This window comes from Aotus nancymaae, unplaced genomic scaffold (genome assembly GCF_030222135.1).
Source record: "Aotus nancymaae isolate 86718 unplaced genomic scaffold, 86718_ANA_hifiasm-v0.15.2.pri h1tg000021l, whole genome shotgun sequence".
NCBI classification, from domain to species: domain Eukaryota; kingdom Metazoa; phylum Chordata; class Mammalia; order Primates; family Aotidae; genus Aotus; species Aotus nancymaae.
The window spans coordinates 10,615,001-10,635,688 of NW_026988433.1; the positions used below are offsets into that span (position 1 = coordinate 10,615,001).

The 20,688-nt window shown below is 46.5% G+C and overlaps 1 protein-coding gene across 1 annotated transcript; it reads left to right on the top strand.

The window, feature by feature from the left end:
• Positions 1-2,295: 2,295 nt before the first annotated feature.
• On the top strand, positions 2,296-20,284 carry LOC105713408 (cystatin-B-like). The gene is made up of 2 exons (XM_064379480.1): positions 2,296-2,340; positions 19,746-20,284. Exon 2 carries the CDS (start codon positions 19,807-19,809, stop codon positions 20,101-20,103), a length of 297 nt encoding a protein of 98 aa, XP_064235550.1. The 5' UTR covers positions 2,296-2,340; positions 19,746-19,806; the 3' UTR covers positions 20,104-20,284.
• Positions 20,285-20,688: the final 404 nt, after the last annotated feature.

Sequence of the window (20,688 nt, forward strand, 5' to 3'; positions counted from 1 at the left end):
GCGCCATTGCGCTCCAGCCTGGGCAACAAGAGTGAAACTCAGTCTCAAAAAGGATAAATAAATAGGCTGGGCGCAGTGGCTCACGTCTGCAGTCCCAGCACTTTGGGAGTCCAAAGTGGGCAGATAACGAGGTCAAGAGATCGAGACCATCCTGGTCAACATGGTAAAATCCCATTTCTACTGAAAATATAAAAATTAGCTGGGCATGGTGGCACACGCCTGTAATCCCAGCTACTCAGGAGGCTGAGGCAGGACAATTGCTTGAACCAAGGAGGACGAGGTTGCAGTGAGCCGAGATCGTGCCACTGCACTCCAGCCTGGTGACAGAGCAAGACTCTGTCTCAAGAAAAAAAAGAAAGAAAGAAGTTTTCAGCGGTGAGCCTGATTGGCACCACTGCACTCCACCTTAGGGGACAGGGCAAGACCCAGTCTCTCAAAATAATAATAATAATAAAATAAATTATTTTAATTAAAAAAATGTTTTTTCATAAAAATGAAGAAAAGTAGGTCCATGTATGCTGGCTTACACCTGTAATCCTAGAATTTTGGGAAGCTGAGGCAGGCAGATCACATGAGGTCAGGAGTTCAAGACCAGCCTGGCCAACATGGTGAAACCCCATCTCTACTGAAAATACAAAAATTAGCTAGGCATCGTGATGCATAGCTCTAATCCCAGCTACTTGGAAGGCTGAGGCAGGAGAATCGCTTGAACCTGGGAAGGGGAGAGGGGGAGGCTGCAGTGAACCGAGATTGCACCATTGCACTCCAGCCTGGCCAAGAGGGCAAGACTCCATCTCAAAAAAAAAAAAACGAAACAACTTATATTTAATGCAGGATGTGTGACTTGGGGGTGGTGATGCCTTTATGTTTTAGAATGCCCAAGCTCAGCCAGGTGCAGTGGCTCACGCCTGTAATCCCAACACTTTGGGAGGCCGAGTCGGGTGGATCACTTGAGGTCAGGAGTTCATGACCACTCTGGCCAACATGACAAAACCCTGTCTCTACTAAAAATACCAAAATTAGCCAGCTGTGGTGGTGGGTCCCTGTAATACCAACTACTCAGAAGACTGAGGCAGGGAATCGCTTGAACCCAGGAGGCAGAGGTTCAAGAGATCGCACCACTATACTCCAGACTGTGTGAAAGAGTGAGATTCCATCTCAGCCCCTCGTGGTGGCTCACGCTTGTAATCTCAGCACTTTGGGAGGCCAACGTAGGCGGATCACCTGAGGTCAGGAGTTTGAGACCAGCCTGGCCAACATGGTGAAACCCTGTCTCTACTAAAAATACAAAAAATTTAGCCGGGTGTGGTTGCAGGCACCTGTAATCCCAGTTACTCAGGAGGCTGAGGCAGGAAGAATCACTTGAACTCATGAGGTGGAGGTTGCAGTGAGCCAAGATTGTGCCACTGCACTCCAGCCTGGGTGACAGAACAAGACTCCATCTAAAAAATGAAATAATAAAAATAAAATAAAATAATAAAAAGGCCGGGTGTGGTGGCTCATGCTTGTAATCCCAGCACTTTGGGAGGCCAAGATGGGTGGATCACCTGAGGTCGGAAGTTCAAGACCAGCCTGACCAACATGGTGAAACCCCATCTTTATAAAAATAATAATAATAATTTAAAAAGAGTGGGATTCTGTCTCAAAAAAAAAAAAAGAAAGAACAGAAAAGAAAACTACCTGCCAGGAAACCCAGCCACTTACATTTTTCACATCTCCAAGCTAATAATGTATCCAGAGCAGTAACAAGCAACATTGCACTGCTTCAGATCTGTGTATCTGAGTAGCAAAGTCTAATGCTTGTTACAGTACTGTGCCCTTGTAAGAGCAGAAGACATAGTGTTATTATCCCCATTTCACAGATTAAAGAACTGAGACCAGGTAAATTGCATGCGCCAGGCTGGTAAGGTGAATGTCTGTATCTAAACGCGAGTTTACAGGCCTTCCTCCTAAATGTGCCAGTCCTTCCTCCTAAATGCTTTCCTGCATTCAGACTCTTGGCAGCTGTTAGGTTGAACCATATGAAACTGCTGGTATTCAATTACTTTTGTCTACAAAATGGGTACTTCATATGGTTCACGCTAATTGTTTGTTTCCATTTATTGTGGCATAGTGCCTGCACAAACCCCAAAGCAATGTATTTTCTCTCTTTGTAGTGCTATCAAAACAGAAGGACCTTCACAATCTTATGTTTGACTCTTTTTTTTCTTTTCTGAGACAGAGTCTTGCTCCGGTTGCACAGGCTGGAGTGCAGTGGCGCAATATTGGTTCACTGCAACCTCCATGTCCTGGGTTCAAGCGATTCACCTTCCTCAGCCTCCCGAGTAATTAGGATTACAGGTGTGTGTTACCATGCCAGGCTAATTTTTGTATTTTTAGTAGAGATGTGGTGGCCAGGCTGGTCTCGAACTCTTTTTTTTTTCCCCCCACGTTATCCCTCCCCAGTCCCCGCTGTCCTTCCCCTAGCCACCCCCAACAGACCCAGTGTGTGATGCTCTCCTCCCTGTGTCCATGTGTTCTCATTGTTCAACACCTGCCTATGAGTGAGAACATGCAGTGTTTGATTTTCTGTTCTTGTGTCAGTTTGCTGAGAATGATGGTTTCCAGGTTCATCCATGTCCCTACAAAGGACACGAACTCATCGTTTTTTAATCCTGTATAGTATTCCATGGTGTATATGTGCCACGTTTTCATTGTCCAGTCTATCATTGATGGGCATTTGAGTTGGTTCCAGGTCTTTGCTACTGCAGTGTTGCAATGAACATATGTGTACATGTGTCTTTATAAAAGACTGATTTATAATCCTTTGGGTATATATCCAGTAATGGGATTGTTGGGTCATCGAACTCTTGACCTCAGGTGATCCACCAACTCTGTCTCCCAAAGTGCTAGGATTACAGGCGTGAGCCACTGCACCCAGCCTGTTTGACTCTTACACAAGTTGATATTGTATACATGATTTTTTTTTTGAGACAGAGTCTTGCTCTGCTGCCCAGTCTGGAGTGTAATTGTAATGGCCAAGATTGTGCTACTGCACTCCAGGCTGGGCAACAGAGCAAGACTCTGTCTTTTAAAAAAAAAGAAATGAAAGGAAGGAAGGAAGGAGGAAGGAAGGAAGGAAAAGATTGATTCTCTGTGGTTGCTGCAGGGCTGACAGTCCACAAAAAGAGGTCATAAGTGTCCGTGGCATACAGCCGGCCCGAGATTCATCCTCACGTCTTACGGCACCTCTGTCTCTAGTTCCTGAGCTTCCCCAAGTTCTCTGGGGTGAAACTGCTTCCTCTTCATCAGCATCCCCTCTAAAGGTACTTCCAGCTTCCTTTCCTCTACTAAAACTGGGTATTATCCGGTCTTTCATCCTCCAAAAATACTTTTAGAAAGGAAACAAAATATGCTGTTGGTACTTCTTCTGGTCTCTTTATCATTGTGGGGTTTCCATGCCTTCAGTGCCATTCTGGCAAGATTTAGGAAGGGAGTAGAGAGAGCTGCATGGCACGTTTTCCAACACACTCCAAACTGAGAGAAACTACACTGGGTGCAGTGGCTCGCGCCTGTAATCCCAGCACTTTGGGAGGCCAAGGGGGTGGATCATCTGAGGTCAGGAATTTGAGAGCAGCCTGGCCAACATGGCCGAAACCGGTCTCTACTGAAAATCCAAAAAAATTAGCCAGGTGTGGTGGTGCACACCTGTAATCACGGCTACTCGGGAGGCTGAGGCAGGAGAATTGCTTGAACCTGGGAGGCGGAGGCTGCAGTGAGCCAAGATCGTGCCACCGCACTCCAGCCTGGGAGACGGAGTGAGACTCTGTCTCAAAATAAAATACATACACACATACATGCATGCATACATACATACAAACAACCTAACTGGTTTGCATCATGATACATTTTTTTTTCCTTCACAAAACTTTTTATTCTCCAAAAATGCCCCATCACAATGCCTGTGAAGCATGAGTCCCAGAGACTGAGGCCTGAAGCTGGGGACTGCAGGGGGTCACTGACTCACTCGGTCTCCCCATAATCTGTAAAATTATTTTGAAATAATCATAGACTTACTGACACTTGTGAAAAACCGTACTGGAAAGTCCCAGGCATCCTCTCCTTGGTCTCGCCAATGTTAACATACAACCGTATAGTACGATATCTAAAAAAGAAATAGACACTGGTATGATCTAGAGTTCAGCAGTCTCATCCATTGTACATATACTCATATGTGGCAGCTCTATACAAAAACTGTAATAACAGTTTTATTGAAATGTAATTCATGTCCGGGCTCGGTGGCTCACGCCTGTAATCCCAGCGCTTTGGGAGGCCAAGGTGGGCGAATCCCGAGGTCAGCACTTCGAGACCAGCCTGGCCAACATGGTGAAATCCCAACTCTACTAAAAATACAAAAAATTAGCTGGGCCTAGTAGCAGGCACCTGTAATCCCAGCTACTTGGGAGGCTGAGGCAGGAGAATCATCTGAACCCAGGAGGTGGAGGTTGCAGTGAGCCAAGATTGCGCCACTGCACTCCATCCAGCCTGGTGACAGAGCGAGACTCCCTCTCAACAACAACAACAAAAAAAAAAAGAAAGAAAGAATGAAAGAAATATAATTCACATATTTAAAATTTGCCATTTTAAAGTGTACAATTCCGTGGTTTTTAGCCTATTCTCAAAGCCATCACCACAAACAAATTTAGAATGTTTCGTCATTCCCCAAAGAAAGCCACATCCATTATCAGTCACTCCCCACTTCCTCCCTCCCCAGCCCCAGCATCCACTGTATGCTTTCTGTCTATGATTTTCCGAGCTGGACGTTTGATAGCAGTGGAATCATACAGTTTGTGGTCTTTTGTGACTGGCTTCTTTGACTTAGCATCATGTTTTTAAAGTTCCTTCGTGTCATAGCATTTATCAGTGTTTCATTCCTTTTTATGGCTCACTGTCTTAATCCATTCGGGCCTCTATGAAAAATACCAGAAAATGCCAGGTGGTGGCTCACGCCTATAATCCCAGCACTTTGGAAGGCCAAAGCTGGTGGATCACGAGGCCAGGAGTTCGAGACCAGCCTGGCCAATATGGTGAAACCCCGTCTCTATTAAAAATACAAAAAATTAGTCAGGCGTGGTGGCGTGCACCTGTAGTCCCAGCTACTCGGGAGGCTGAGGCAGAATCACTTGAACCTGAGAGGCGGAGGTTACAGTGAGCCTAGATTGTGCCACTGCATTCTAGCCTAGGCAACAGAGTGAGACTCTGTCTCAAAAAAAAAAAAAAGAAAAGAAAAATATCATAAATTGGGTAGCTTAGAAACAAAATGTATTTCTGAGTTTTAGAGGCTGGGAAGTCCAAGTCTAAGGTGCCAGCAAATTCAGTGTCTGCTGAAGGCCATTTCCTGGTTCATAGATGGCATTGTTCTCTGTGTCCTGACCTGGGGAAAAGCCTCGTTAACTCTTTGAGATGTGTTTTATAAGGAAACTAATTCAGCTCATAATGGCTCTGCCCTCATGACGTAATCACCTCCCAAAAGCCCCACCTCTTAACATCATCACCTTGGGGGTCGGGATTTCAACATATTAGTTCTGGGAGATATTCAGAACATAGAATGGATGAATGATAATAATAATGCTCTACTGCTATTTTTATTCTTATTTTTTGAGACAGTCTCGCTCTGTCACCCAGGCTGGAGTGCAGTAGCACAATCTCAGCTCACTGCAACCCCTGTCTCCCAAGTTCAATCGATTCTCCTGCCTCAGCCTCCCGAGTAGCTGGGATTACAGGTGTGCAACACCACCCCCAGCTACTTTTGCATTTTTAGTAGAGACAGGGTTTCATCATATTGGCCAGGCTGGTCTTGAACTCCCAACCTCAGGTGACATCCTAGTCTTCACCTTGCAAAGTGTTGGGATTACAGGCATGAGCCGCCGTGCCCGGTTTCACCGCTCTTTTGTTTGTTTGTTCGTTTGAGACGGTCTCGCTCTGTTGCCCAGGCTAGAATGCAGTGGCATGATCCCAGCTCACGACGACCTTGACCTCCTGGGCTCAGGTACTGCTTCCACCTCAGCCTCCCAAGTAGCTGGGACTATAGGCAAACACGACCATACCCAGCTAATTTTTTTTGTATTTTTTGAAGAGACAGGATTTTGCTATGTTGCCCAAGCTCGTCTCCAACTCCTGGACTCAAGCAGTTCACCCGCCTTGGCCTCCCAAAGTGCTAGGATTACAGGCGTGAGCCACCACGCCCGGTCATACATTTTGTTTATCTACTCATTAGCTGATGGACATTTGGGTTGTTTCTACTTGTTGACTCTTTTTTTTTTTTTTGAGACTGGGTCTAGCTCTGTTGCCCAGGCTGGAGTGCAGTGGCGCTCTCGGCTCACCACAACCTCTACCTCCCGGGTTCAAGTGATCTCCTGCCTCAGCTTGCCAAGTAGCTGGGACTACAGGCATGCACCACCACGCCTGACTAATTATATATATATATTTTTTTCTTTTTCAGATGGAGTTTTGCTCTTGTCGCCCAGGCTGGAGTGCAATGGCACAATCTCAGCTCACTGCAACCTCTGCCTCCCAGGTTCAAGTGATTCTCCTGCCTAAGCCTCCTGAGTAGCTGAGATTACAGGCATGCACCATGACACCTGGCTAATTTTTTGTATTTTTAGTAGAGACAGGGTTTTGCCATGTTGGCCAGGCGCTGGTCTGAACTCCTGACCTCAGGTGATCTGTCCGCCTTGACCACCCAAAGTGTTGAGATTACAGGCATGAGCCACCGAGCTTGGCCCCTTTGTATATCATCTTTGGACACATATCTGTTCAAATTTTCTACTTTTTTTTTTTTTTGAGATGCAGTCTCACTCTGTCACCCAGGCTGGAGCGCAGTGACGCAATCTCAGCTCACTGCAACCTCTGCCTCCAGGTTCAAGCAATTCTCCTGCTTCAGCTTCCTGAGTAGCTGAAATTACACACACATACCACCATGCTCGGCTAATTTATTTTTCTTCTTTTTTTATTATTATTATTTTTAAAAAACATGAATGGCCGGGCGCGGTGGCTCACGCCTGTAATCCCAGCACTTTGGGAGGCCGAGGCGGGTGGATCACGAGGTCAAGAGATCGAGACCATCCTGGTCAACATGATGAAACCCCGTCTCTACTAAAAATACAAAAAAAAATTAGCTGGGCACGGTGACTCGTGCCTGTAATCCCAGCTACTCAGGAGGCTGAGGCAGGAGAATTGCCTGAACCCAGGAGGCAGAGGTTGCGGTGAGCCGAGATCGCGCCATTGCACTCCAGCCTGGGTAACAAGAGCGAAACTCCGTCTCAAAAAAAAAAAAAAAAACATGAATAATGGAAGCACTGTGGTTTGTACTGGCTAATTTTTAGTAGAGATGGGTTTCACCAAGTTGGTCAGGCTGCTCTCAAACACCTGACCTTGTGATCCACCTGCCTTGGCCTCCCAAAGTGCTGGGATTACAGGTGTGAGCCACTACGCCTGGCCTCCAACCCCTATTTCTTAAAAAAAAAAAAGAAAAAAGAAAAAAAGGCTGGGCATGGTGGCTCACGCCTGTAATCCAACCACTTTGGAGGCCAAGGCGGGTGAATCACCTGAGGTCGGGAGTTCAAGACCAGTCTGACCAACATGGTGAAACCCCGTCTTAAGAAAAAAAAAAAAAATTCTGGACTGGATATAAAGATTTAGAAGTTTGGATGCAGCAGCTCATGCCTGTAATCCCAGCTACTCAGGAAAATGAGGCAGGAGAATCGCCTGAACTGGGGAGATGGAGGTTGCAGAGAGCAGGGTTCCCGCTACCGCACTCCAGCCTGGGCGACAGAGCGAGACTCTGTCTCAAAAAAAAAAAAAAAATGCTGCTGAGCTCAGGTGGGTCAAATTCTTGTCTCCACTGCTCAGATGAAACTACTACGCCAAAGTCACCAAGGATAGCCATACCACTAAGGTCACTAAATGATATTGCCAGAATGATGAGATGATTTCTATGTGAAAATACTAGTTGCATTTGTATTCAAATATGGATTATATACTTTATAAAGGATCCAAGTGTCATTTAAGGACTCACCACTGAGGAAAAACTGTAAATAGCCTTTTTTCTCCCTTGAAGCCATGTCTACCTTGGAGCAGGACTCAAGGCTATGTGACATCCCCCAAAAGCAAAGCCAAATTCACGAAGCATTGACAAGTGATATACAGTTTATGAAAAAAACTGGAGTTACCCACAACACACCGTAAAACAATAAAAATCTTCAAGTGGGGCCAGGCACGGTGGCTCACACCTGTAATCCCAGCACTTTGGGAAGCCCAGGTGGGTGGATCACCTGAGGTCAAGAGTTCGAGACCAGCCTGACTGACATGGTGAAACCTGTCTCTACTAAAAATACAAAAATTAGCCAGACTTCTAAGCCCCTGACAAAAAAAAAAAAAAAAGCCAGATGTCGTGGCGTGCCTCTGTAGTCCTAGCTAGCGTGCCTCTGTAGTCCTAGCTAGCGTGCATCTGTAGTCCTAGCTAGCGTGCAGCTGTAGTCCTAGCTAGCGTGCCTCTGTAGTCCTAGCTAGCGTGCCTCTGTAGTCCTAGCTAGCGTGCAGCTGTAGTCCTAGCTAGCGTGCCTCTGTAGTCCTAGCTAGCGTGCCTCTGTAGTCCTAGCTAGCGTGCATCTGTAGTCCTAGCTAGCGTGCCTCTGTAGTCCTAGCTAGCGTGCAGCTGTAGTCCTAGCTAGCGTGCCTCTGTAGTCCTAGCTAGCGTGCCTCTGTAGTCCTAGCTAGCGTGCAGCTGTAGTCCTAGCTAGCGTGCATCTGTAGTCCTAGCTAGCGTGCCTCTGTAGTCCTAGCTAGCGTGCATCTGTAGTCCTAGCTAGCGTGCCTCTGTAGTCCTAGCTAGCGTGCAGCTGTAGTCCTAGCTAGCGTGCCTCTGTAGTCCTAGCTAGCGTGCAGCTGTAGTCCTAGCTAGCGTGCAGCTGTAGTCCTAGCTAGCGTGCATCTGTAGTCCTAGCTAGCGTGCCTCTGTAGTCCTAGCTAGCGTGCAGCTGTAGTCCTAGCTAGCGTGCCTCTGTAGTCCTAGCTAGCGTGCAGCTGTAGTCCTAGCTAGCGTGCCTCTGTAGTCCTAGCTAGCGTGCCTCTGTAGTCCTAGCTAGCGTGCCTCTGTAGTCCTAGCTAGCGTGCAGCTGTAGTCCTAGCTAGCGTGCCTCTGTAGTCCTAGCTAGCGTGCAGCTGTAGTCCTAGCTAGCGTGCCTCTGTAGTCCTAGCTAGCGTGCCTCTGTAGTCCTAGCTAGCGTGCAGCTGTAGTCCTAGCTAGCGTGCCTCTGTAGTCCTAGCTAGCGTGCCTCTGTAGTCCTAGCTAGCGTGCCTCTGTAGTCCTAGCTAGCGTGCAGCTGTAGTCCTAGCTAGCGTGCATCTGTAGTCCTAGCTAGCGTGCCTCTGTAGTCCTAGCTAGCGTGCAGCTGTAGTCCTAGCTAGCGTGCAGCTGTAGTCCTAGCTAGCGTGCCTCTGTAGTCCTAGCTAGCGTGCATCTGTAGTCCTAGCTAGCGTGCATCTGTAGTCCTAGCTAGCGTGCCTCTGTAGTCCTAGCTAGCGTGCATCTGTAGTCCTAGCTACTCAGGAGGCTGAGGCTGAGAATTGCTTGAATCCAGGAGGTGGAGGTTGCAGTGAGCAGAGATTGCACCACTGAACTCTAGCATAGGCGATGGAGTGAGACGTCATTTAAAAAAAAAACCTTCAAGCAGCCATTTCTATTTTCTTCAGAAAGTCCCTTGCCTATCAGTCTTCTAGCTATTAATTTCTTTTCTTTTCTTTTTTTTTTTTTTGAGATGGATTGCCCGCCTCAGCCCCCCAAAGTGCTTAGGATTACAGGCATGAGCCACCGTGCCTGGCCTAATTTGGTTCTTATTAAAGTATTTGCTCCAGATAAATAGGGCTTTTCCCAAGGGAGTGGTTCTGTTCTTTTAGTCTTTCTGCTCTGCCACGTTGGCCTGATGGCTTTTGTCGTCATCCTCATTACCTCAGGGTAACAACGTGGCTGCTCCAGCTCCAGACAGCACACCTATGTCTGTGCCCATTTATCAGGAAAGGAAAAGTTTTTTCCCAGAAGCACCTCTAGGCGCCTTTCCTAGGAGAAGCCTGAGGAAGTGGGCATAAATTGTTGGGCACATTGCCATACCACATAAAATAGAGGATGGTTTAGTACAAAAGGGAGTGAATCTCGGGGAGGCAATTAGCAATGTTAGCCACAGCTGGGTCCTGTAACGCCGTGTCCCAGTTCCGTGTCTGAGTGGTTGGAGTCCGCTCCTAACATATGCTCTTTCTTGGCTCAGTCAGGACTCAGTCCTCCTCCCTGCTGAGTCAACCTCCCCTCCAATTGCCGGCACAGCTGACTCCTCTGAATCTCTGCCGTGATGCTGCCAGAGTGGGTCCCAGAGTAGGCACCCAAAGCTCTCAACAGCCATTCATGCTGCTGAGTGTCTGAGGAAGTCCGGGAGCACAAACTGGATCTTCCTTGTTTCTGACCTTGCCACACATCTTAAAAATGTTGGCATGGGGCCACCACCCTGCCCAGGAGTTTTCTCAAATGTGGAGTGGGGACAAAGGCTCCTCCTTCCCCGTCTGAGATCTCAGTCGGTGGAGGTGCCTTCCTCACCTGTCCCTCTTCCTTTCTCCCCATTGCCTGGAAGGACACTGCTCTCTTTCATTTCTTCTATGTCATATCTTCCTTTTTACCATTTTCAGCCTCCTGGCTAAGTGTAAGAGAGAGAGAGAGAGAGAGAGTGTGTGTGTGTGTGTGTGTGTGTGTGTAAACAGGGTCTCACTCTGTCACCCAGGCTGGAGTGGCTAAGTCTTAATGTCAGAGAGGAGTTTCTTCTGTATATGGTAGTAGAAACGCTGGCCTTCAGGGTCCTTGATATGACAAATGAAAGATAAAGGAATTTAAAAAAATTCTTTGTTGCTTAACCATGTTGGGATTTCAGCCATTTTTTTTCTCTGCAAAATCCTATTTGGGGTGGCACCAATAGTGTAAATGCAATTCGTGCCACTTAATGGTTAAAATGGGCCAGATGCAGTGGCTCACACCCATAATCCCAGCACTCTGGAAGACCAGAGGAGGAGGATTCCTTGAGGCGGGAGTTCCAGAACAGCCTGGGCAACAAAGCAAGACCCTCGTCTCTACCTGGGGGAGTTGGGGAAAGGTTAAAACAGAAAAGTTTATGTTTTATATAATTTACCACAATCTAAAAAATTCTTAATGTAATACATGAAAAACCATTGAATTACACTTTCTTTTTTTCTTTTTTAAGACAGGGTTTCACCATGTTGGCCAGGCTGGTCTCGAACTCCTGGCCTCAAGAGATCCGCCCGCCTTGGCCTCCCAAAGTGCTGAGATTACAGGCGTGAGCCACCACGCCCAGCTGATTTACACACTTACAATAGGTGAATTGTAGGGTATGTAAATTACATCTCAAACTGTTTTTAAAATCCCATTTTAAATGCCTGAATATCAATTCCTTATTTTTTTTTCTTTGCTCTTGTTAGGAAGCAACCCTACCTTCCCTCTCTCCTGCCTTCCAGTCATGGCAAATCCCTTGGGCTGTCTGAGATCAAGGTCAGGCCTGAAGAAAAAAAAGAAAAAAAAGGTAGCCAGGTGGATGGTTCACACCTGTAATCCCAGCACTTTGGGAGGCCCAGGCAAGCGGATCACTTGAGCCTAAGAGGTCAAGACCAGCCTGGGCAACATAACAAGACCCTGTCTCCACAAAAAAATGCAAAAACTGGCTGAGTGTGGTGGTATGTACCTGGGTCCCAGCTACTCAGGAGGCTGGGGTGAGGGTATCACCTAGGCCTGGGAGGTCCAGGCTGCAGTGAGCTGTGATTGCACACTGCACTCTAGCCTGGGCAACAGAGTGACACCCTGTCTCAAAATAAATAAACAAATAAAAATTTAGGGCAGGGCCGGGCTGGGCGCTGTGGCTCACGCCTGTAATCCCAGCACTTTGGGAGGCCGATGCGGGCAGATCACGAGGTCAAGATATCAAGACCATCCTGGCCAACATGGTGAAACCCTGTCTCTACTAAAAAATACAAAAATTAGCTGGGCATGGTGGCACGCGCCTGTAGTCCCAGCTACTCAGGAGGCTGAGGCAGGAGAATTGCTTGAACCCGGGAGGTGGAGGTTGCAGTGAGCTGAGATGGCGCCATTGCACTCCAGCCTGGCGACAGAGCGAGACTCCATCTCAAAAAAAAAAAAAAAAGGCCAGGCGCAGTGGCTCACGCCTGTAATCCCAGCACTTTGGGAGGCCGAGACGGGTGGATCACGAGGTCAAGAGATCGAGACCATCCTGGTCAACATGGTGAAACCCCGTCTCTACTAAAAATACAAAAAATTAGCTGGGCATGGTGGCGCGTGCCTGTAATCCCAGCTACTCAGGAGGCTGAGGCAGGAGAATTGCCTGAACCCAGGAGGCGGAGGTTACGGTGAGCCGAGATCGTGCCATTGCACTCCAGCCTGAGTAACAGGAGCGAAACTCCGTCTCAAAAAAAAAAAAAAAAAAAAAAAAAAAATTAGGGCCGGGCGCAATGCTTCACACCTGTAATCCCAGCAGTTTTGGAGGCTGGGGTGAGTTGATCACTTGAGGTCAGGAGTTCGAGACCAGCATGGCCAACATGGTGAAACTCCCTCTCTACTAAAAATAGAAAAACTAGCTGGGCGTGGTGGCACACACCCATAATCCCACTACTTGGGAGGCTGAGGCAGGAGAATTGCTCAAAACCCCGGAGGTGGAGGCTGCAGTGAGCCGAGATTGCGCCACTGCACTCCAGCCTGGCCAACAGAGTCAGACTCTGTCTCAAAAAAAGAAAAAAAAAAAAAAAGCCTGGCAGAGGCTGAATATTTCTTGTACACGTTTTTTTTAGATTTCTAGCCAAAATTTAATTTTGGTCTCTTTTATAGAGTTAGATGATAGATCTAAGAAGGCTGTGATTCATCCGGTTGTCAGAACACTAAGAGTTGGACCTGCACAATAATAAAATATTCGAGTTGGGAAGAACTTTAGTCCAAACTGACTCACTATTTATTTATTTATTTATTTATTTTTAGAGACAAGGTCTTGCTCTGTTACCCAGACTGGAGTGCAGTAGCACAATCATAGCTCACTGTAGCCTCAAACTCCTAGGCTAAAGTGATTCTCCTGCCTCAGCCTCCTGAGCAGCTGGGAATACAGGTGTGAGTCACCACACTCATCTAATTTTGTAAGAAGTTTTTTTTGTAGCAATGAAGTCTCGCTATGTTGACGAGGTTGGTTTCAAACTCCTAGACTCAAGCAATCCTCTTGCCTCACCCTCCCAAAGTGCAAGGATTACAGGTGTGAGCCACTTCAGCTGGTTGAAACTGCCTCTGAATTTAAAAATCTCTTCTCTAAAATCTCTCGTCTACCTGGTTGTCATGCATTCTCTCATTGACTTTTTTTTTTAATAATTTATTCCTTTGATTTATTTTTTATTGATATGAGATTCACATAACATAAAGTTAACCATCTAAAAATGAACAATTTGGCTGGGCAAGGTGGCTCACGCCTGTAATACCAGCACTCTGGGAAACCGAGGTGGGTGGATCACCTGAGGTCAGGAGTTTGAGACCAGCCTGACTGACATGGTGAAACCCCCATCTCTACTAAAAATACAAAAATTAGCTGGGTGTAGTGGTGTGCACCTGTAGTTTCAGCTACTAAGGGGAGGCTGAGACAGGAGAATTACTTGAACTCGGGAGGCAGAGGTTGCAGTGAGCCGAGATGGCGCACTGCACTCCAGCCTAAGCGACATAGAGAGACTCTGTCTCAGATTAAATAGTAATAATAATAATAAAGAACAATTCAGGCTGGGCATGGTGGCTCATGCCTATAATCCCAGCACTTTGGGAAGCTGAGACAGAGGACCCTTCGAGCCCAGAAATTTGAGATCAGCCTGGGCAATAGAAGAAGAACCTGTCTCTACAAAACTAAAAATAAAAACAAATAAAATGAACAATTGCATGGCATTTAGTACATTCACAATGTTGTGTGACTACCACCTTTCCTCTAGTTCCAAATTATTTCCATCATCCCAAAAGGAGACCTTTTTTGTTTGTTTGTTTTGAGACAGAGTCTTCCTCTGTTGCACCGAGATTGAAGTGCAGAGGCACAATCTCGGTTCATTGCAAGCTTCCCCTCCCAGGTTCAAGTGATTCTCCCACCTCAGCCTCCCAAGTAGCTGAGATTACAGGCAACCACCACCATACCCTGCTAATTTTTGTATTTTTAGTACAGATGGGGTTTCACCATGTTGGCCAGGCTGGTCTTGAACTCCTGACCTCAGGTGATCTGCCCGCTTCGGCCTCCCAAAGTGCTGAGATTACAGGTGTGTGCCACTGCGCCCAGCCCCAAAAGGAGGCCCTGTACCTTTTTTTTTTTTTTTTTGGAGGACACTGTATCTCTCCTTTTTTGTTTGTTTGTTTGAGACAGGGTCTTGCTCTATGTAGCCCAGGCTGGAGTGCAGTGGTGTGATCTGGGCTCACTGCAGCCTCTGCCTCCTGGGTTCAAGTGATTCTCCTGCCTCAGCCTTCTGAGTAGCTGGGATTATAGGCGTGTGCCACCACATCTGGCTAATTTTTTATATTTTTAGTAGAGAGGGGTTTCACGATGTTGGTCAGGCTGGTCTTGAACCCCTAACCTTGTGATCTGCCCACCTCAGCCTCCCAAAGTGCTGGGATTACAAGCGTGAGCCACCCTGCCCAGCTGACTCTGTACCTCTTAAGCAGTTTCTCCTAGCTCTCCCCTTCTGCACCCCCTGACAACCATTAATCTGCCCCCCACTCTATGGACATTTCATGTAAAGAATCACACAATATGTGACTGAGTGCAGTGGATCACACCTATAATCTCAATACTTTGGGCAGCTGAGGTGGGTGGATCACTTGATGTCAGGAGTTTGAGACAACCCTGTCTAACATGGTGACACCCCTTATCTACTAAAAATACAAAAATTAGCTCGGCATGGTGGCACATGCCTGCAGTCCCAGCTATTTGGGAGGCTGAAACAGAATTGCTTGAACCCAGAAGGCGGAGGGCGCAGTGAGCCAAGATTGCACCACTGCACTCCAGCCTGAGTGTCAGAGTGAGACTCCATCTCAGGCAACAACAACAACAATATTATATGATTCTTTTTTTTTTTTTTTTGATACCAAGTCTTGATCTATTGTCCAGGCTGGAGTGCAGTGGTGTGATCTCAGCTCACTGCAGCCTCTGCTTCCTGGGTTCAAGCATGTCTCACAGCCTCCCTAGTAGCTAGAATTACAGGTGCCCACCACCATGCCTGGCTAATTTTTTTTTTTTTTTTTTTTTTTTTTTTTTTTTAAGTGGAGACAGGGTTTTGCCATTTTGGCCAGGCTGGTCTTGAATTCCTGACCTCAAGTGATCCACCCACCTTGGCCTCCCAATGTGTTGGGATTATAGGCGTGAGCCACCACGCCTGGCCAAAAATCATACAGCATGTGATCTGTTGTGTCAGGCTTTTTTCACTCAGCATAATAATGTTTTCAAGGGTCATCCAGGCATGAATCATGCATCTGTACTCTCTTGTTTTTTAACAGCTGAGTAATATTCCACTGCATGGAAAGGCCACAGTTTGTTTATTCATTCATTAGTTGATGGACATTTGCGTTGTTTCCACCTTTTCCTGCTGTGAATACTGCTGCTGTGAACGTGGGTGTGCATGTATTTCAATCAGCTTGATTTTTTTTTTTTTTTTGAGACAGTTTCGCTGTTGTTGCTCAGACCGAAGTGCAATGGTGCAATCTTGGCTCACTGCAACCTCTGCCTCCCAGGTTCAAGTGATTCTTCTGCCTCCGTCTCCCAAGTAGCTGGGATTACAGGTACGTGCCACAAAGCCCGGCTAATTTTGTATTTGTAGTAGAGATGGGGTTTCTCCATATTGGTCAGGCTGGTCTCGAACTCCTGACATCAGGAGATCCACCTGCCTCGGCCTCCCAAAGTGTGTGAGCCAATTACAGGCATGAGCCACCATGCCCAGCGATTTTTCTTTTTCTGGGGGACAGAGTCTCGCTCAGCTGCCCAGGCTGGAGTGCAGTGGCGTGATCTCAGCTCACTGCAACCACTGTCTCCTGGGTTCATGTGATTCTCCTGTCTCAGTTTGCTGAGTGGCTAGGATTACAGGCCCCCGCCATCATGCCTGGCTAATTTTTCTATTTTAGTAGAGACAGGATTTCACCATGTTGGCCAGGCTGGTCTTGAACTGCTGTCCTCAGGTGATCCACCTGCTTTGGCCTCCCAAAGTGCTAAGATTACAGGCGTGAGCCACTGCCCAGCTGAGTCTGTTAAATTTTTGCTGAAGAGAGAATCAACTTTCCATGTACTCAACAAATATTTGTTGAATTAGATAACAAGTGCTGCATCAAATGCAAATTTCACAAATGTTTTGCTTTAGTGGATAAAAGTCAGAATCTTAAAGATGTTTTCAGCTGGAAGTTTATAAGTGATCTTGTTCAACCCCCTCATCTTGAAACTGCAGGCACTCAAAGTACTAGTCTATTTAGAAGGCCCTAAATACAGTGTCCATCATGGTGTGTGGTGCGCTATTGATACTGTTCTTTGTTAACTGAATGTGTACAATGCAGTCTTTGTTGTCACAAGATGGTTCACTTTAAGAAGTGGTTTTATGAATTTAAATTTAATAGCCACTGGGTGTGACACGCGCCTGTAATTCAGAAAGTTTAGGAAGCTGAGGAGGGTGGATCTCTTGAATCTAGGAGTTGAAGACTGGCCTGGGCAACACAGTGAGACTCCACGTCTAAAAAAACTAAATAAATAAATCAGCTGGGTGTGGTGTCACATGCCTGTGGCCCTACCTACTTGAGAGGCTGAGGCAGGAGGATCGCTTGAGCTGGGAGTTTGAGCCTAAAGTAAGCTATAATTGCATCACCAGCCTGGGCAACAGAGCAGAACTCTGTGTCCAAAAAAAAGAAAAAAAGAAAAAATATATATATATATTTAGCAGCTACTTGTCATTCTTCCAGTTTTGCTTTTTAAAACATTCTATAGGCCGGGCGCGGTGGCTCACACTTATAATCCCAGCACTTTGGGAGGCCGAGGCGGGTGGATCACGAGGTCAAGAGATCGAGACCATCCTGGTCAACATGGTGAAACCCCGTCTCTACTAAAAATACAAAAAAAATTAGCTGGGCATGGTGGTGTGTGCCTGTAGTCCCAGCTACTCAGGAGGCTGAGGCAGGAGAATTGCTTGAACCCGGGAGGCGGAGGTTGTGGTGAGCTGAGATCGTGCCATTGCACTCCAGCCTGGGTAACAAGAGTGAAACTCCGACTCAAACAAACAAACAAACAAACAAACAAAAACATTCTATAAAACCACTGCCATCAGCATTTTTTCTGTATAAAGTTGATACAGCAGTCTTTTTAATTAATTTATATATATATATATATATTTTTTTTTTATAGAGATGGGATTTCGCCATGTTGGTCAGGCTGGTCTTGAACTCCTAACCTTGTGATCCGCCTGCCTCGGCCTCCCAAAGTGCTGGGATTACAGGTATGAGCCACCTTGCCCGGCCTGGATACAGCAGTCTTAATTGGATTCAGGGATAAAATTAATTTTTTGTCCAAAATAGTCACTGAATACATCATCATGAATTGTGGTTTTTGTTTGTTGCTTTCTTTCTGTTCTTTGCAGTTTAAGACTCTGTCTCTCTCTGGCTCAGTCACTTTTTTATGAAATGAACCAGCACTAGCTCCCTACCTTTAGAAATGTTTTGGAAATGTTAACATTTCCAAATGTTGACAAGGGTTGTGGTCTGGTGCCTTCGACATAAAACCAGGGGAGATCAGGGAACTGTGATTACTCCACCTTGATTTTGCAAACCAGTGAGCAGTAACAGTCACTAGTCTGAAGACAGGGACTTGAACTTCACTGCCACAGCCCAGTACCTGCTTGGGACTAAGCAGGATTTCAGTAAATCTTTGTTGAATGGGCTAATCAATTGGATTCTGATTTCTGAAGCAATATTAATAAAAGTACATGTCCCAGCTACTCAGGAGGCTGAGGCAGGAGAATTGCCTGAACCCGGGAGGCGGAGGTTGCGGTGAGCCGAGATCACGCCATTGCACTCCAGCCTGGGTAACAACAGCGAAACTCCGTCTCAAAAAAAATAAAAATAAAAATAAAAATAAAAAGTAGATGTAATTTAAAAAATAAGCCAGGCACAGTGGCTCATGACTATAATCTCAGCCCTTTGATAGGCCAAGGCAGGCAGATTGCTTGAAGCCAGGAGTTCGAAACCAGCCTGAGCAACATGGCAAAACCCCATCTCTACTAAAAGTAGAAAAATTAGCTGGGCGTGGTGATGGCCACCTGGAATCCCAGCTACTCAGGAGGCTGAGGCGGAAGAATGGCTTGAACCTGGGAGGCAGAGGTTGCAGTGAGCTGAGATCGCCCCATTGTACTCCAGCCTGGGCGACACGGAAAGAAATTGTCTAAAAAAAAAAAATTAAGTATGTAAGGTAATATATATAGCTTTTTTTTTTTTTTTTTTTTTTTTGGATAGAGAGTCTCTTGCTATGTCCCCCAGGCTGGAGTGCAGTGGTGCAATCTCGGCTCACTGCAACCTCTGCCTCCCAGGTTCAAGTGATCCTCCTGCCTCAGCCTCCCAAGTAGCTGGAATTACAGGTGCCCACTACCATGCCCAGCTAATTTTTTGTATTTTTAGTAGAGACGGGGTTTCACCATGTTGGTCAGGCTGGTCTCGAACTCCTGAACTCAGGTGATCCACCCACCTTAGCCTTCCAAAGTGCTGGGATTACAGGTGTGAGCCACTGCGCACGGCCCTTAATTTCTTTTGTGTGGTGAGAATGAAGCAGGAGCAGCTTCGAGAAACAGACCTCTCAGACACTGAACTAGAAGCAGGAGCAAGGCTTTATGTTTTGTCCAAATGGTCAAGCTCCCCTAACAAGGAGAAGCTCTGCCTTTATATAGGCTTACACTCTAGATATTACACGTGAAAGGATCTTAGGTTTACAGCCTTATAAATTATATATGAAAGGGTCTTGGGTTTACAGTTTTAGGAATTGCATGTGAAAGGGTTCTGGTCTCCGGATGGAGGAGTTGGGGTGGGGGGTTGATCTTGTTTAAGTAAAAACAATGTCTTCCGGAGAGATTCCCCCATGCCACGCCTGCTATCTTATAGGAAGTTGATTCAGGAGGCTCTGCCAGTAGGCCAGTCTTTTCTTCTATTGAAATGCAGTGTGGAGGTCAACAGGGAGGTGATCCCAGATGCCTGGGTCTCCTTCCTCAAGAACACTTAAAATCTACTCTTTTACCAATTTTCTTTCTTTCTTTTTTTTAATAAAAAAGATGGGGTTTCACCATGATGGTCAGGCTGGTCTTGAACTCCTGAACTCAGGTGATCCACCCACCTTGGCCTCCCAAAGTGCCAGGATTACAGGCGTGAGCCGCTGTGCCCGGCACCAATTTTCAATTATATATTGTTACTAACTGTGGTCACCATCATGTATAGTAAAGATTTAAATTTGTAATTGTGGCCAGGCGCGGAGGCTCACGCCTGTAATCCCAGCACTTTGGGAGGCTGAGGCAGGTGGATCCCCTGAGGTCAGGAGTTGGAGCCCAGCCTGACCAACATGGTGAAACCCTGTCTCTATTAAAAAAAAAAAAAAAATTGTAATTGTGAGCTATCTACTATGGTTCAGGAACTTAAAAAAAGAAAAAGGAGGCCCAGTCCCCTCGCTGAGTCCCTCCGTTGCCGCCAAGATGATGTGCAGGGAGCCCTCTGCCGCTCAGCCGGCCACCGCCGCGACCCAGAACATCGCCAACCAGGTGAGGTCCCAGATTGAAGAAAAAGAAAACAAGAAGTTCCCCGTGTTTAAGGCTGTGTCCTTCAGCAGCCAGGTGGTCGCGGGGAGGAACTACTTCATCAAGGTGCATGTCGGTGACGAGGAATTTGTCCACTTGCGAGTATTCCAAAGTCTCCCTCACGAAAACAAGCCCTTGACCTTGTCTAACTACCAGACCAACAAAGCCAAGCACGATGAGCTGTCCTATTTCTGACCCTGACTTTGGACAGGGTCCTTCCACCAGAAGGCTGGTAATTAAGTGATTCTGCGTTGACCAGAGCGTGTACTTGGAATCATAAAATGAGCTTCATCTCCCGGCTGCGCCCCTTGGGTGGAAGGGGCCAGATGCAGCAGCTGCTTTTGCATTTGTTTCTAAATTTCATTGTGTTGATTGTTTTCCCCCTTCCAATCAGGGATCTTAATTCCTTTCGAAATATTTTCAAAAAATATATATTTTTAAAATCCTTTAAAAAAAAAAAGAAAAAGGAAAAATAACACCTTTCATTTTTCTCTTTTTTCTTTTTTTAGAGACAGGGTTTCTCCATGTTGGTCAGGCTGGTCTCAAACTCCTGAACTCAGGTGATCCACCCACCTCGGCCTCCCAAAGTGCTGGGATTACAGGCGTGAGCCACCACGCCCAGCTCATTTTTTTCTTTTTTATAAAAACGTATAGTAACAGAGACGGGTCTCAATATGTTGCCCAGGCTGGTTTTGAACTCCTGGGTTCAAGTGATCTTGGCCCCCCAAGGTGCTGGGATGACAGGCATGAGCCACCGCACCTGGCCAAAACATCTTTAAT